The sequence below is a fragment of the Rhinolophus hipposideros genome (assembly GCF_964194185.1).
Source record: "Rhinolophus hipposideros genome assembly, chromosome: 22".
In the NCBI taxonomy this organism is placed as follows: Eukaryota; Metazoa; Chordata; class Mammalia; order Chiroptera; family Rhinolophidae; genus Rhinolophus; species Rhinolophus hipposideros.
In genome coordinates this window covers 8,266,039-8,282,658 of record NC_138068.1, presented here as the reverse complement: position 1 = coordinate 8,282,658, position 16,620 = coordinate 8,266,039, and the positions used below count along the sequence as shown (strand labels likewise).

General features: G+C 45.1%; 1 protein-coding gene across 1 annotated transcript in view; it reads right to left on the bottom strand.

Moving 5' to 3' along the window:
- ATP9A (ATPase phospholipid transporting 9A (putative)) overlaps positions 1–16,620 on the bottom strand; it is a 112,867-nt gene that overhangs the window by 50,352 nt on the left and 45,895 nt on the right. The window contains exons 10-13 of the mRNA XM_081033292.1: positions 9,716–9,792; positions 7,985–8,145; positions 5,885–6,027; positions 4,734–4,846 (exon numbers count right to left, since the gene is read on the bottom strand). Coding sequence (XP_080889418.1) covers positions 4,734–4,846; positions 5,885–6,027; positions 7,985–8,145; positions 9,716–9,792 — 494 coding nt within the window. The remainder of the gene's footprint in view (positions 1–4,733; positions 4,847–5,884; positions 6,028–7,984; positions 8,146–9,715; positions 9,793–16,620) is intronic.

Genomic DNA, 16,620 nt, shown 5'->3' with positions numbered 1-16,620 from the left:
TCAATATTTTTTCTTTGTACTTATTCACAGTGTTTATTTCCAACAACAACAACAACAAAAGTATCATAAAGAAATAATAGAGCAGTTAAAAAAAACAAAGTCAGCTTTGTCCCAGGAAAGTTAAAAAGCAGTAAATTCTTCCTCAAGAAAACATAAAATTAACCTTATCTATGTTTCCTACAGATGCAGAAAGCGAGAACGCAGTCGGGGCCCCAGTAAGTACTGACAAACTGAATGGATCAGGTGCAGGAAAATAGACCGGAAACTCACACATTCACCACCATACTCATTAAAAAGAAAAAGCTCCGTAAATTCCAACTCGAACAATAAATACTAAAACGGTATCAGAGACAAAAATATTAGAACTGTGAAAAATGACAGTTCACAGACCAAAACCTGTGGAATAATATCTATTATGTTTTTTGAAAAACATGAATTTTACGAGTACAAAACAGCCTAGGACACGCAAAAGCACTGGTCTTGGTCTTCTGAGAAGCAGGACATCATGAGGCTCCCATTTCCTACAGTCTTTTTTTGTTGTTTTTAAGGCACATCTATTAACAAGAGTTGAAGATATGCCCATTTGCTGTGGGAAGTAAAATAAAATAGATGACTACATATTCCAGGTAATATAGACGAGTTGTCACAAAATATTTTGATCATGTGACACACTGGGGGGGGGAATGTTTGAGGACCCTCCATATATATTTAACTTTGCATAAATAGGGTATGCTGCCTTATCAAACAACAAAACAATGACATTCTAAAAAGATATGATAAAAATAAAAAAACAGCATTTTTCACAGCATTAGCCATTGTCTCAAAATAACATATACTCAGCATACAGGGGACCACAAATTGTAGAATTCAAATTAAATTTCAAATTGTCGTATCTGTTATTTAGTCAAAGGGGCAAGAAAGTGCTGATGCGCGCTACAAGCTAGAGAAACCTGAGGACATTATGCAAGTGAAATAAGCCAAGTGCAAAAGGTACTGTAGGACTCCATTTCTATGAAATGTCCAGAACAGGCAAGTCCCCTGAGACAGAAAGTAGGCTGAGGGAAGAAGGAGTAGGGGTGGGAGTCTAATAAATAAATATGAGGCTTCTCTTGAGGGTGATGAAAATGTTTGGAAATTACAGAGTAGCGATGGTTGCAAACACTGTTGAGACTATTATGAAAAAACACTGAGAACTGTGCCCTTTAAAAGGGTAAACTTTATGGTTTGTGAATTATATCTCAATTTTGTTTCAAAGGTACCAATAAATAGATAAGCCAGAGGAAAAAAATCATCACATCTCCTTAGCATGTCATGGTTTGATCTCATAATGTTTCGCCATTTTCCTGTGGTTCACTTGGGCTTATATTAATCACCTGGATTTTTCCTGTAGCAATCGTTTAAAGTCAGCTGCTCTCTTTATGCAGGTCACTTAAATAACATCCCTCAAACCAGTCATCTGGACATTTTACAAACTGCAATCTCCATCGCAACGTTCTGAAAATAACCAATTACAGAATTCCGACTCCTTCCGCAGGACAGGAGACGGACAAATGTCCGTCTGATACAAGGAGTGAGGGTCCCTGCGTCACTCTCAACATTATTAGTGTAAGATTTAAATTTTGCTTTAACTTGGAAGGTGAAAATGAAATGTGAACAAATGCTCACGTCTTTTCTTCATGCACCCCAACAGGTCACCTTGCAAACTCTGTATTGGAGCCCACAGATACAAACGCTGATGTTCTGAAAAATAGGGGCGAACCTTAGATTCACGGTAGCTATTCTCGAACTCTGTTGTACTTTGGGTGTCTAGAGATTCCGACCATCGCTAGAGATCAGAACCAGGAGTTCCAAGCACTGTACCTTTACTAAACACTGTTATAAAATCCAGTTATTGAACTCTCACAGATGAATGATGGAAGGAATCTTTGTGGCATGGTGGGTATATTCTAAGATTGAACTGAGGTGATGGTTCTATAACTTTGTAATTTACTAAAAACATAAATCACTGAAGTGTACATATAACATAGCTGAATTGTATGGTATGTAAATTATACCTCAGGAGAGCTATTAAAAAATACAAGCAAGCCTTCCTATGTCTTGTCACGAAAGTATTCATGTGTTTCCTGCAGGATTTTTAGATGTCACGACAGAAGGATTCACAGGCTTCGTGGGGGTGAGGTAACATGTATATATATATGTTAAACGGTAATTCTGAGCTCACACCAACCTCGAGATGACCTAACCTGTACCATGCAGCTGTTTTAAACCCAAGGCCATGGTCGGCAAATCAATTTATGAGCATCCACACAGGAAGGGTTAGGAGTTCAGAAGTGTCGTTTTCTGACTTGTAACACTTTACAGACAGTGTTATCTGTGCTAAACCAAAAATGGACCATAAAAGCTGAACCACACATAGATCCAGAGTAGCAATGGCTTCTGTAAATACCACAAGCTCTTAAAAAATACCACCAAAATGGAGGAGGAGGTGTCTCGTGCCGAGGGTCCACCACGGCTCTGAGGCCGTCTAACGTCATCAGCAGGCCAGCACTGCTGAGCGGCCTCCAGCCGGTGCTCGGATCCTCGGAAGGAGCCCGGGAGGCACTTGGGGTTGATGGTTAATAAAGAAGAATCTACTCCAAGACACAGAAACGAGGCAGTTCACTGGGCCCCAAATGCTGAAGGCAGTGGTGTAACCGGGGTGAGTGCCAAGAGAGGGTGAACAGTGGGACGGGTGTGGGGAGGGGACACAGGCCACAGCCAGACCACGCTGGAAGTCTCAGACCCCAAAAGGGAGCCGAAAGCACAAGGGTGAACCTGTGCCCCTACGAGGGGACCATGGAACACAGCAGGAAAACCATGCGGAAGGTCATGGCAGACAGCAGGCCAGGTGCGTGAGGGCGGTCGAAGGCAAACAGGTGATCTGGTTGGTGGGAGCAGGCCTGTGACTGAAGGCAGGGGTGATGGGGGAGGAAGCAGGAGTGTTTCCCAAAACCTCGCATGGAATAGCGGGGTAAATGGGTGTGGCACTTACTACGACAAGAACCTGTGGAAGAGAAGCAGGTGTAGGGGAAGAGGGAGGAACAACCCAGCAGCAGTGATGCCAAGCAGGCAGGTGTATTCCTGTGTAAAAATCCAGGTCAGGCCACAGACAAGAGAGAGGAACCATTAGCACCCACCGGCTGATGGAAGGTGTGGGGAGGAGGCGACCAGCTCATGAATGACATACAGAGAGACACTCACAGAGCCCCAGAGACACCAACACAGCATCACCACGTCGAAGAAGATGAGTCAGAAAGAGGGAAAGGAACCAGGGGCTGACTGTGGCTTTTCCGCCCCGTCCAACCAAGTCCTCGTGGTTTTTTAATAGTCCTAAAAAAACATCTTTGAAAAAGATCCATAGATCTACTTGGAGATAAGCCATGTGTTTCATAAGCTACGAGTGTTTCATGGTTGCTTCTGGATGATGATATTAAATGGACCAAACGAACTGTTCTCAATGTAAAGTCCATTCCCACTTCCCCACTTTCTCCCCTGCTGGGCTGTTTTCAGCAGATACCCTAGAAATCCAGGTGTGCCTGCTAAGCAAATGTTCCAGAAAATTAAATGTCGAATATAACTGTGTCATAAAGTATCCAAGGGATTCCACCTTTAACGCTTATAAAAAAAAAGGCATTCTTCACATTTTTCACTGGCCTTCCAATAATAGAATTATTATCTCTTTTGACCAATTTAAGCAAAAGTATGGCCTCTTTATCCTCTTGTACACAAACAAGCATCATAACATGTACCTGGTCTAATGCAGTCCATCCTTGCCCTGGATGTGTCTCGGAATTACCAAGGGATTTGTTTATTAGTTGGTTGTGTCTTACTTTTAAAACACAGAAGCCCAAGACTTCCCCTAATATTAATGAATTTGAATCTGGAGGGTGTCAGGCCCAAATCAGTGTCTCTCATTTTGTTTTTGTTCTCTTTTTAAAACTACCACCAGTAATTCTGATGAGCAGCAGAGACCGGGACCCACTGGTCAAATTTTCTAGGTGTATCAGGACACAGACCACTAGTAATATCTTACTGTGAAAAATGACTAGTTTTGAAAAACTACATAGAAAAAAAAAATGTGAGAGCAGATAAGTTGGAAGTCATCTCTGATAAGTTAATTTATTCAACATAATTGCTGAGTTGAATACAGACAAGTAAAGCTCATCAGTACTACCATGATTCTGTCATAAATAGACCATCAATTTTTACTGCTTTGGCTCATAACCAGGGAAAAGGAAAAAATAAGCATGTTCATAAAACCAACCACAGTAGGTTCTCAAAGATCTTTCTGGCACCAGTTATTGCGCAAACAATTTTCTCTTATGTTTCCCCAATATTCATTATTATTTCGATAAAGCAGATTAACTCCGGAAATCAGAAAGATGGGGGAAATCTCAACTGCAATTTTATTCAAAACGTAAAAGGTTAGTGGTTGCCAAAGATTCAGAGGCGGTGGTGGTTGGGGGGACAGTGGGGAGTGACTGCTAATGGGTCACTCCCCACTGGGGTCTCTTTTAGGGTGATGAAAATAAAATTGATTATGATCATGCTTACACAAGTCTATGAATACACTAAAAACCCATGGAATTGTACACTTTAAATGGGTCAATCACATGGTATTATGAATTGTATCGCAATATACGAGTTAATAAATGTAAAGGGATTGTTTGGGGTATCAAAATAGAAAGCTTTACCTGTGTGTAAATACTAAATATGTGGCTTTGTACTTCATCCATTGAGTCAAGGCCATAGGCCACTGTGCCTAGATGGAGCCGCTTGAAAACCATCTCATTCTGGGTAAGAGTTCCTGAAACATAAGACAAATGAGTAACTGCCTACATCTTCAAGCTTTTATCAGTATTAGCAGTAACGATAGTTGTTCTTTGCTGAGTTTACTATGTATCACACACTGGTTTGAACACTGCCCCGATGGAATGCACATCAGTAGTATTTTGTCAGCACAGAATCCAATTCCCTTTCTTTTGAAAACGACATCCTAGGTCTTCCTGGGGAATTACTACCCTCATTTCCTGGGATGGTCCAGGGAGTGTCAATCAGGGTGCCCGACTCATTCCATTGGCCAACAGGGTGGCACATGACATAGTAGGACAATCAGATTTTATCTTGAAGGAACCCTAACCTTGAGCTGACAAATACATAGATGAGTAGGGTCAAGTCAAATACATAGATGTATTGTGACATAGGGTCAAGTGACAGAACCCCACAGAGACCATCCCAAGGTCCTGATGCTGACATATCCAGAACTTTCCTGGGTCCTATCCTCCCTGATACCCAGTTTTTCTCTGTTTGGCGAGCCACTCAAATCTTTGCAATAGATTCCCTCTTACCCCGTGGTCACTAAATAGAGATGAAGCTTAAACCCAGGTCTTCCCACTCCCTGGTCCTTATTCTTAACCACTATCATCTTAAATTGTGGAGTAGTATTTTGGGGTGTGGTTATGAGGTCCAGACTTGAAGCCAAACTGCCTGGTTCCAAGCCTGCTTCTGCCATTATATGCTTATGACAAGTCCGTTAACTTCGGCATGTTTCATTTCCTCATCTGTAAAATAGGGATCAAAATCCCCACAGGGTACCTCACAAGGTTAGGGTAAGGATTAACTACGTAACTATATATGTAAACACCCAGAACGGTGCTTTACATATCAATAGCACTATGTAAGGCTTAGCTGCTATTATCATTATCACCATCGCCACCAAACAATCAATCTTCATCAAGAAATGAAGAAAATACAAGTGCAGCAGCAGACATCTCTAGGAGCTCTAGAAAGAGGATCCAAGCACCTTCGCCCAGCTTGAATCCTGGGAGGACCCCTGGAAGCTCACCTGTCTTGTCTGTGAGTAAGTAAGAAATCCTTCCCAGCTGCTCAGGAATTGTGCTGGAACGCACCACGGTCCCGGGGATTTTTGAATCCCTTCGAATCACCCAACTGTACACAATCTTCCCCATGTCCAGGTTCACCCGCAAACTAGTCGAAAAATCAGAGCAAACCAGTTAATAGGATCTACGCAAGGCCCTTGGCGTCTCTCTTTGTAAACAACAAGGATTCGAAATACACATCCTTTGTGCCACAATGTCTGGAATCACTCCCTACAGAAGCCATTGCCGGGATGAATGCACAGCTAGAACAAGAGTCAACACCACGAACAAATAACACGTGACACAAATCACTATTTTCATGAGGCTATATTCTCTCATGGACCAAGGTCACTTAAAACACTGAAAGGATAGTTGTTTTAGTCTTACTTTACGAAGAAAAACATTACTGGTCCTCTGAGCTAATGTATTTTGGATACTCTATTCGTATTGTAAATTGTGGTAAAATATACATCACAAAATGTCTCATTTAAACCATTTTCCGTGTACGGTTCAGTGGCACTAAGTAATTCACAATGTTGTGTATTACCATCATCACCATCCATCCCCAGAACTTTTTCATCTGCCCAAACTGAAATTCCACACCCATTACACAGTAATTACCCATACCCCTGCCCCCTGGAAACCATACTTTCTGTCTCTAGAAATTTGACAATTACAGGTACCCCACGTAAGTGGGGTCATACAGTACTGATTCGTCCTTCTGTGACTGGCTGTCTCACTCAGCATAATGTCTTCAGGGTTCATCCACGTTGTAGCATCTGTCAGAATTCCCTTCCTTTTTAAAGCTGACTAGTATTCCATTGTGTGTATTCTACTCATTTTCAAACAGTATTTTATTGCAAAAACATAAAAAGAAGTCCTCAAATTAATTCATAATCCTTTAAACAAATCACACTGCTTACTATTTTAATGGCTAGCCTTGGGCCATATGAAAATTCAACTCACTAATTTTCAATCACGTAGTAGATAGAACTTAAAACACTACAATTTCACTTAACATTCTATCACAAACACATTTTTTGCTGAAAATAAAGTAGATTTATTTATGCTTTGAAACCATCATCACCCAGAGCATGTTGGCTAGGAGTTCAATTCCCCTCTACTAGTCACACAGTTGTACCAAAATCACAATCTCTGTCTTCAGAAAAAGACAAATTCTAGCTCGGATGATGTAAATATGCAAAAGAGCAAGACAAAACATAATATATCAAGTGTAAAATAGAAATTATAAGTACTAAAAGTTTCAGGAAACAGATATTGCTTATTTTAATAATTATTTACTGATCATTTATTATGGAGAAAAAGTAGAAACAAGTATCCAACAATATGCGGCCAAATAAATTGTTAAGCCTAGAATACATAATAGGGCAGTTCTAAAAAATGATGGGGTACAAGTATATTTAATGTGAGAAGTTATGTGCAATGCACGCTGTTAAAAAAGGGGGGGAGGAAAATTTTATGTAGAGCAGAATCTCTTTTTACTAACATAGAAAGAAATCTATAAAAACATACGTCCCAAAATATTAACAGTAATTATCACTTAGTTGTGAGATTAGAGGTGATTTTTATTTTATTCTTCTGCTACTGTGAATCTTTGTTTTATTCTACCATGATAATCTATTACTTGTATCATTTTATAAACCATTTATTCGGCCTCCAAATGAGGCAAGCAAACAATTGGCATGTGCCATCCAGCTTCCAGTGCTCATCAATCACAATATTATTTCGTTTTGAGCCCAGATTCAGTCTCAGAATCCTTCTCAACACAGTACTCCCAACAGCTGGTACCAACCTCTTGGGGCTGGCAGATGAGATGAAGGGTAAGAGCATCCCTAGAGTAGACTGGGCAAAGCAAGGTCGTTAGAGCCCAGAGTCATTCAAGAAAAGATGGATTATGGAGGCACGTGCTCTTCTGATGCTACAGCCACAGAGCGTGGCTCATGCTGCTGACTCTGATTATTCTTGGTCACCACTCTACTAAGGGACTGGCTCGGAAAGAGAAGAAAATGTCACGGCACCCAAACACAAGCTCATTCTCAGCTTACCTGATGGGAATGATGTTGGAAAACAAGAGAAGGAAGCGGATAATCTGAAGGTACCAACGACCAGCGAAGTGTTGAAGGGCCACCATGACCAGCGACACCACCACCAGAGCGCCAAACAGGATCTTGGTGAGGCAATTCACTTCCAGGTCAAACAGGCCAATCTGGGGGACAAGGCACACCAGGGAGCCTGCGATTAGCTGGTACAACCCATAGCCCACCTGTCCTTCACCTGTGAACACCTCCACCCAGGTGAGACAGCGGGACCCATTGACCGCCACGGCTTTGGTTGAGAACACTGGGTGCCATCGGCTGGAGGTCATAACAGACATCCCAGGGACCTCAAAGAATTCTGACTTCCATTTTTTTTTTTAATGACTTGAGAAGATTTAGACTTGGGAATATGTAAGCAGGTTACCGCTGCGTGAGGTGGCGCTGTGCCCTGCATGGCCTCTACCATCCGACACAGTGGCCTGTAAAATGACTCAGGCCTCCACTTAGCCCGGACCACACACGACTTCAGATTTTCCTGAGAGTTCAGGTGGCACCTGATTTTCAGGTGCCACATTCATCAACGTTACTATTTTAATAATTATTTATTTCAGTGCATATTTTTAAAACGTGTATCTACCATGTTTCCCCAAAAATAAGACCTAGCTGGACCATCAGCTCTAACACGTCTTTGGAGCAAAAAATTAATATGAGACCTGGTCTTATTTTACTATAATATAATACCGGGTCTTTATGATATGATATGACATAATGTATGATATACGATATATGACACCACGTCTTATATTAATTTTTGCTCCAAAAGACACATTAGAGCTGATTGTCCGGCTACATCTTATTTTCGGGGAAACACATTAGCACATCAAACCTGTAACCTCACAGAAACATGGTCAAGCGAAGGCTCACACATCAACTAAATGCCATTTATAGTTGTAATGGTAGGTATAGTGGTGGGGTGAAAATGACTGGTGTTTGGGAAACATAGCATCCATTCATGGTGCTGACAAAGAGAAGCATTCTGCAATATTCTGACTCTTTAAAAAGGGAGGAGGGGTGAGGCTGGCAGGGAGGGTTACAGCATGAAATGAGCAATGGCCGGGCCATTAGGCAGACCACAGATCTGACCCCGTACGCCATGCCCCAGCCAGTGGCTCAGCGGGGCTCTTCATCCTGGCCTGCCCTTTTGTCACCGAGCAGCTCGGACAGAGCATGGGGCATCTCGAGGCCATTTCTCATCCATAAGATAAGGCTCTAAGCACCTGTGTCCACAGCTGGCGTAAGGATTAAATGAGGTGCATGTGAAGGACGCAGCACAAGACATGGCAAACAGTCTGTGCTCAACTGTTTGCTTTAACTTCCAAGCTTTTAAAATGCTATGTATTTGAAAAATGGGAACAAAAGGTTTTGGTCACTGAAAAATTTTTTAAATGAAGTTCAATTAAAAAATAAAAGTAAAACAATTTTTAAATGTTATGTATTCTTATGCTTATGAATACATATTCATGCATTATGTGTGTGTATACCTATATATACGAGTATATAGATATATGCACATACCTCTACATATATACATACATGAAAAGAAAGTAAGTTTGTAGAAATAAAATAATACCGTTAGGTGTTTCTGGTTTTAAATCTAGCTCCTCATCCCACCAACACTAATCATCAAAATATATCAGGTCAGAAAAGTCTGACAAGGACGACCTGTGACCACGTACACACCTTGCTTCGAGGGTTGGAAGTATTCATGACACTCCGGAGTTCTCTGCCAGTGTAAAGAACAACACCCACAACAGTTCCTAAAACGGGAAAAACACAACGCAAGGAAACATTAGCGTAAGCAGGTGGGCTTACACCAAGGAGAGCCTGACCCACCTGAGAGGACGTATTCTCCATCCCACACCCACACTGTGGGAATATCCGAGGGTTTACATTGGGGCCCACCCATGACGTAAGTGATCAGTATGGTAGCCACTAGCCAGTGTACCTACTTACATTTAAATTCAAATACAATAAAATAAAATATAGTTCCCCATTTTCACTGGCCCCCATTTCAAGTGTTCAAGAGCCACATGGGGTTAGTTCGTGGCTGACATGTGAGACAACAAAGATCGAGAGTATTCCCATTTGGCGGAAAGTTCTACTGGTCAGTGCTTGTCTGTGAGGTCCGGCAGGAGAGGTGGGAGCGTGGTGCTTTGTCCTTTATGCCACTGGGCTGCAAGGCTTCCAGAAGTGCCAAAATAGTCCTGTCCTCATAAACTATTATGGACACTTATAAACACACCTGTCTTATTACAGCACACACTTCCTGCTGAGTCTGATTCCCTTCAGATTCTGTGTCTAACGAGGATGTTTAGGGGGTGTCTGTCCAGAAGACAATTCTTTTTTTTTTTTTTAGTATTTTTTTTAATTAAATTTATTGGGGTGACAATTGTTAGTAAATTTACATAGATTTCAGGTGTACAATTCTGTATTACATCATCTATAAAACCCATTGTGTGTTCACCACCCAGAGTCAATTCTCCTTCCATCACCATATATTGGATCCCCCTTACCCTCATCAGAAGACAATTCTTTCCCGACAACGTCCCCACCCCCTTCCCACCTACCCCAGTGTACTAATGAGTGTAATTCGGTACATTAACGCTTCTAAAAGTGAATAATTTACAAAAGAAAGACAAATGGCCAGTTAACATGAGAAAAGATGCCCAACCTAGTGAATAATCAAAAAATGCAAAATAAACCGTTTTTATCTCTATCACAGTGACAAAAATTCCAAAGACTGATATCCAGTGTTTGGCAAGAGGTGGGGAAATGGACCCTGTCCTACATGCTGTTGGCTAAGTGTAAACTGGAACAACCTACTTTGGGAGTAGGAGGTGGAGGGAATTGGCAACAGCTATCAAAAATTGCCCTTTTCTCCTGTCTTCAGTATATGCCAAGAAGATGGCTCAACACAGTGGGGAAGACAGACAATGAAGAAGGAAAACAAGAAACGCAGTAATTGCGAGAGTGCTGGGTGCTGTGGTGAAAACAAGCCAAGGGAAAGGCGGGAGAGTTCGCCAGGGAAGAGGTGGAAGAGCAGGCTTCGCTTGGTAGTAAGTGTCAGAGAAGCTGTCTCTGAATTGAGGATATCTGAGCTAAAACACGAGAAGTGGCCATCCCAGCCAAGCTCTCAGGGAAGACCCTGGGAATACAACAATCCGGTCTTTGCTGGAAAAAGCACACATCTAACCTTCTGTCCTCCCGCCCCTCTCTGTCCAACAGCACTGACAGAGGGATACACAAAAACCAGAGGTTCAAACACAGTTTCGGTACAGGAGGCCAACCCCAGATGAAGTGCTGGGGCGCTATGTCCTGGACAAAGAGCCCCGGGAGGAGGCACTGAACACACGCGCACGCGTGCACACACACGATTAGTGCCCACTGTTCTGCACACAGCCTTCCCTTCCAGGGAGGCTGCCAGCAGATGCCAGGTCAAGGAGAGCTCACTGGCCCATGACGGGTGGACAGTGGGAGCCGAGCCTGGGCTGAGCTCATTCACGCCTCTCTGGGTCTCAATGCCCCATATCCAGGGTTCGAGAGGATTCAGAGGAAGTTCATAGAACTCTCTTCCCTCCCATCTCCTCTGTAACCTACGTTAGTAACAAGGGTCCCCAAAAGGAGGGTCCCCCTACTGGCACCGACCAACCTCGGTGCCTTTAACGCTGCTGGATGTGGCCTTCCCCCCAACCCCCACCCAATATCTCCCCGTGCTCAAGACCAAAAGCATCTCCAGGAGATCCGAGCCCTGGCCTCAGCCACCAGAGGTGACCTGCCTTGGTCTGCCCAGAGCTTTCAAGGTGTTCGATTAATGCTAATTTTTTAAATAGAGGAGATTTCCTTTTTTAAAAATTGAGATTTCTGGCTTATCCTGAAAAATCAAAAGACCTAGTGATGCTGGGTCCATGTTCCTCACACGACCCCAGCCTCTCCAGCCCAGACCCGACTCCTGCTTCCTACCCTGTCACCTTTGTCGTCCCTCCTTACTCTCCTCAGTTCTCTTCACTCTCGCCCTCTCCACCCTGCAGACCGTGGAATCCTCTTCAACCTCCCAGCTGGCCCCCAGCCGGTATCTCCAAGGAGCCAGGCTGTCGTGGCTGGCATCTCATGAAGTGCTTCCTAACTCTCCCCAACAGTGTGGTCCTGGGGTCAGAACTCACGGTGACCCCTTTGTTCCCTGGCCACAACAAAATAAATGCTGAACCCCAGAGAGTGAGCGTTCAGAAATGTTGATGGCAATTAGACACTGCTGTGACGCCTGAGCGTGCGGTCACAGGACAAGCCCCACTGAACAGGGGACAGCCCAGCCGCGCATTATCAAACTCGTGTAGCATAATGCACATGGCATGACCTGCATGCTGCTCACGCACAGTAGGGCCACTGATTGCTCTGCTACAGATTGGGGGTAGAGGGCTCGGCGGAAGCCAACAAACTGGTCCCTCACCACTGAGAGTCTGAAAAGAACTGGACTAGAACCCTGGGCTCCATCACATCCAGGTCACCTTCTCTGCCAAGCCGCCCCCCATCCCTTCCCTCCCTAACACCACACTGGGACTCCTCAGCCGAGCAGCACTGTGCTGCGTTACCATGGCAACTGCACCCTCCCCAGATTGATGCTGGACCCTCAGCACCTGCCTGGCAAGCTTTCTTATTTTTTAAACTTTCAACTAATAACAGCAGAGTGACCAAGACACCAGAGTTACAGTCTAAAGGGAACATGGAAGCAAAATCTCATAAATTAAAATTACTTTGGATGGCTGTTTCTTGAGTTGAGCACAAGAAGGAAATAGCTTGTATTAAACTCCACCTCTGCATTAGAATCAGAATGTGGTCAGATGTCTGTCTACTCAGTGAGAAGGCAGGGAAACTGAGGCCAGCTATGGAAATGGTAAATTCCCAGCTACTCAGACTCACTCCAAAACATATGCCTGCTGAAGGACAGGACAGTCAATGCCACTGGGTCACGGGAATCACTGTTCTCTCTCTCCTTCTCTCCCCCCATCACCAAGCACAAAGAGAGTAATTCAGGTGAGTGGGGGAGGGGGGAAATGCATGTTTTAATTCCACAGTGCATTTCCCATGAACTGTTTGAAATCTTTTCCACCATCTTCAAGATCCCAATTTGCTTCTCACTCTCCTCGTCTCAGGAGATGACCTCTCCAAGGCTGTGTGACCTCAGGCAAATTGCTTACCTTCTCTGAGGCTCTGTTCTACATTCCATTAAATGTCCTCATTTAATGCCGTTAGACCAAAAGAAAAGAATGGCAGCAAAGCACTTTGTAAACAAAAAGTGCCTGATAAATAAAAGATTATTGTTAAGTCCCAGGAGAGTGGGGACCAGGATTTTCTAGCACACCAGTGTAGCACCAGGAGCTTGCAATGGAGCTGGGCATTATTAGATGCAGGTGTTCAGAAAGCATTTGCAGCATAGAAAGAAGGAAAGCGGGAAGGAGGAAAATCACCAGAATGAAAACCAAACAGACCTATGAACAGGAATTTATTACTGAAATATTAATATGCCCAACACAAGTGCCGAACCAAACAAATCAAGGCTATTAGAAGTCAAGGTGTGTGTCGTGCGGGGCGGCCTGCGGGGTCTCAGCTCCCGCTCCCCACACAAGAACACAGGACATGGTGAGGCCAAAAAGGAACACCCACAGAGCCATAGGTAGGGGAGTCACACCACTGTAGTCTCACTGGAGGCTGGATTCACACGACGTGCGACCTGCTGTCCGCTTTTCTGCCAACTGACTGACTCTCCTCCACTCCCCAGCGCAGCAGCGGCAGTCACATTAGTGGCCAATGGCTCAGTGATTACAGCTGACAGCCAACTAGCCACAGCTGACGGCCATCTACTACCCGAGCCAGCACCCCTCCATGTGAGGCCGAGAGCCTGGAAACTGCTATCTGGGGCTCTGTCCCCACACTCCACCCCTACAGGTTCTCGCCTCATAATCTACGCGACAAGCGGCTTCCACGAGGGTCCCTGTGCCATATTAGCCTATCGGCACCTACGGATGAAAAGAAACAGTAGTCTTTAGGAACCAACAATGGCAAATCCCTTCCATCTGGGAGGATACACGCTAGCTTTTTGTCCTGGGAAAGGAGGGTCGCTGCCACTGGCTCCTTTCCCGGTTTGTGGTACCAGACCTTTATGGCAGTGCTTGGGGTCCCTTGCATCATTTCAATGTGTAACAGAACAGGGGACCCCATGATAGGCCATAGCGAGAGCACACAGGTTCCCCGCAAAATCATCCCGGTATCGGGACCTTCGTATACTACAGTCACTTGCAGTGGCCACTCGGCCACCACCCCTGGTGTCACTTGCAAATCATGAGTCAAACCGGCCCCCCCATGGGACTATCAGGCCCAACCATCGACAGTGGGGGCTTTTGACCTGCCAGGGCCAAGTCCATTGCTGCCGTTCCCCTGCTTTCAAGCATGTGGGTGCTGGCAGCAAAATGTTTCCATTCCTGCCGTAGCCTGGCTTTAACAGAGTCTCACTGGTGGTAACATGTAATTGAATGGGAGCGGCCGTTCAATGTATCAGAGCTTCTACTGGTGCAGGCCCTCCCTTCCGTGGTCTCTCATTCAGGACTCTCAGGACGTCCCATAGACGTGAGGCCCAGTCACCCATCGTGGGAGGGTGTTTTGACACCCAGAGGCCTTGCTTCAAAAGGCCGTTGTAGCATTCAATCATGCCAGCGCTTGTGGGTTATACGGGGCATGAAACAACCATTGCACGTCCATCCTGGCAGCCCAGCACTGCACCTCTTGCCCCTGTCACTTTCAATGACTTGATGGCCCTGTCACTTTCAATGACTTGGGGGCGACCATAGAGGGCGCACAGCCGTGTAAGAGAGACCACTGTATGCCGCTGATCCGCAGCCGGACATGGCCAAGCAAACATCAACCCTGTAGCAGTGGAGTGTGGGGACAGAGCCAGGAGTGCAGTTCCCAGGCTCTCGGCCTCACATGGAAAGGTGCTGGCTCAGGTAGTAAATAGCCATCAACTGTGATCGGATGGCTGTCAGCTGTGGCTAGTTGGCCGTCAGCTGTAACCACTGAGCCATTGGCCACTAATATAACTGCTGTGGCTACGCTAGCAGAATGGGGGCTAGCAAGAAGATGGTGGCTGAGCCTGCAAGCGGTGCAGTGAGGGTTGTGAACAGTGTGGCTCCTGCTTCCTGTTTCTCCAACCCAGCTGCCAGCGAGAATATAGTGGTACGATTCCCCTATCTATGGCTCCGTGGGTGTTCCTTTTTGGCTTTACCACGTCCTGTGTTCTTATGTAGGGAGCGGGAGCTGAGACCCCGCAGGCCGCCCCACACGACAAATGGCGCAGCGAGCAGGGTCTCCCACATGACGCCCCGCACGACAGTGTGACTGAGCAAGGGGCAGGGGCCAGGCAATCTTAAAGACCAAGTTCTCACTTCTTTAATCAACAGGGTAAGTAAGAGACATTGCAGATTATGCTGCAAAGACAGGCAGGTGACAGGAGAGACACAGGGCACAAAACTGAAGAGATTGCTCCTCTCTGTCCAGTGGCATTAAGCAGTGCGTCTGTGGACAGTGATACAAGGCAGCATGGGTGTCACTGGTGCTGGTCATTCCCTTCCCTTGTCATGGAGTGTGCAGATTAAGTGTCTGTTGTACTGAACAGCCACAAAGAAACGCCAAGCAGAGGAAAAATGGGTTAATAGGAGGGAGACAGGCTTGAGGAGGCGGGGGGGGTGGGGGGGGCGGAGGATTGATTCTTCTAATGGTAAAGATACAAAGTTGCCAGCAGTGGAGTTATATGCTAATAATGGTATAATTTATTATACACGTAATGTAATAATAATAACTGCACAATGAGGTCTGCTTCTGGAGCAAAGTGTGTGGGCTCAAGCCCCAACTTTGCTTTTCAGCTGCTGTGTGACCTTGGGCAAGTAACTGAATGTCACTGAACCTTGGTTTCCTCATCTGCAGAATGGGGAGAAATACTAGCACCTACCCTCGTGGGACTATTGGGAGGATTGAGTGAAACGTCTAACACACATGAAGGGCTTGGCACACTGCCTGACAGGTAGGCAGCACCCCCAGTATCAACCAGGGCTGTTGCAAACCGCACTCAACCTGGGAACCCCTTCTGTTCAGTTTCTTCCCAGCGCTCAAAACTGACAGGCACCAATTCCCACGTCATCGTGGTGTTCTGAACACCGAGGCTCCAACTTAGGCCGATGGCCCTTTCCTGCACACCGGAGCCCCTGAACCAGCAGGGTCGGCTCAACGGACACCACTTCCAGCCAGAACATCCAGGCTGGCCCGATTTCTGGTACAGATTAAAATGTCAATCTGCAGTGGCAATTAAGGGCTATTCCCAGAGTGGACACTGCAGCAAAATCCACAGGCCAGAGCTGCTTCTCTTCTCGACGTCTCTAAGTGTCCAAGGGGTAATCAGATGTCAGTTTAATCCCCTAGGGGTGCAGGAACAAATGGAAAACACCATTTGACCAACAACTCGTTTTCCCAACTGACAGATGATTATTCTAATTACACAAAAGGATTTTCTTTCCTTTTCAAATTGCTAACATATTCCTCTA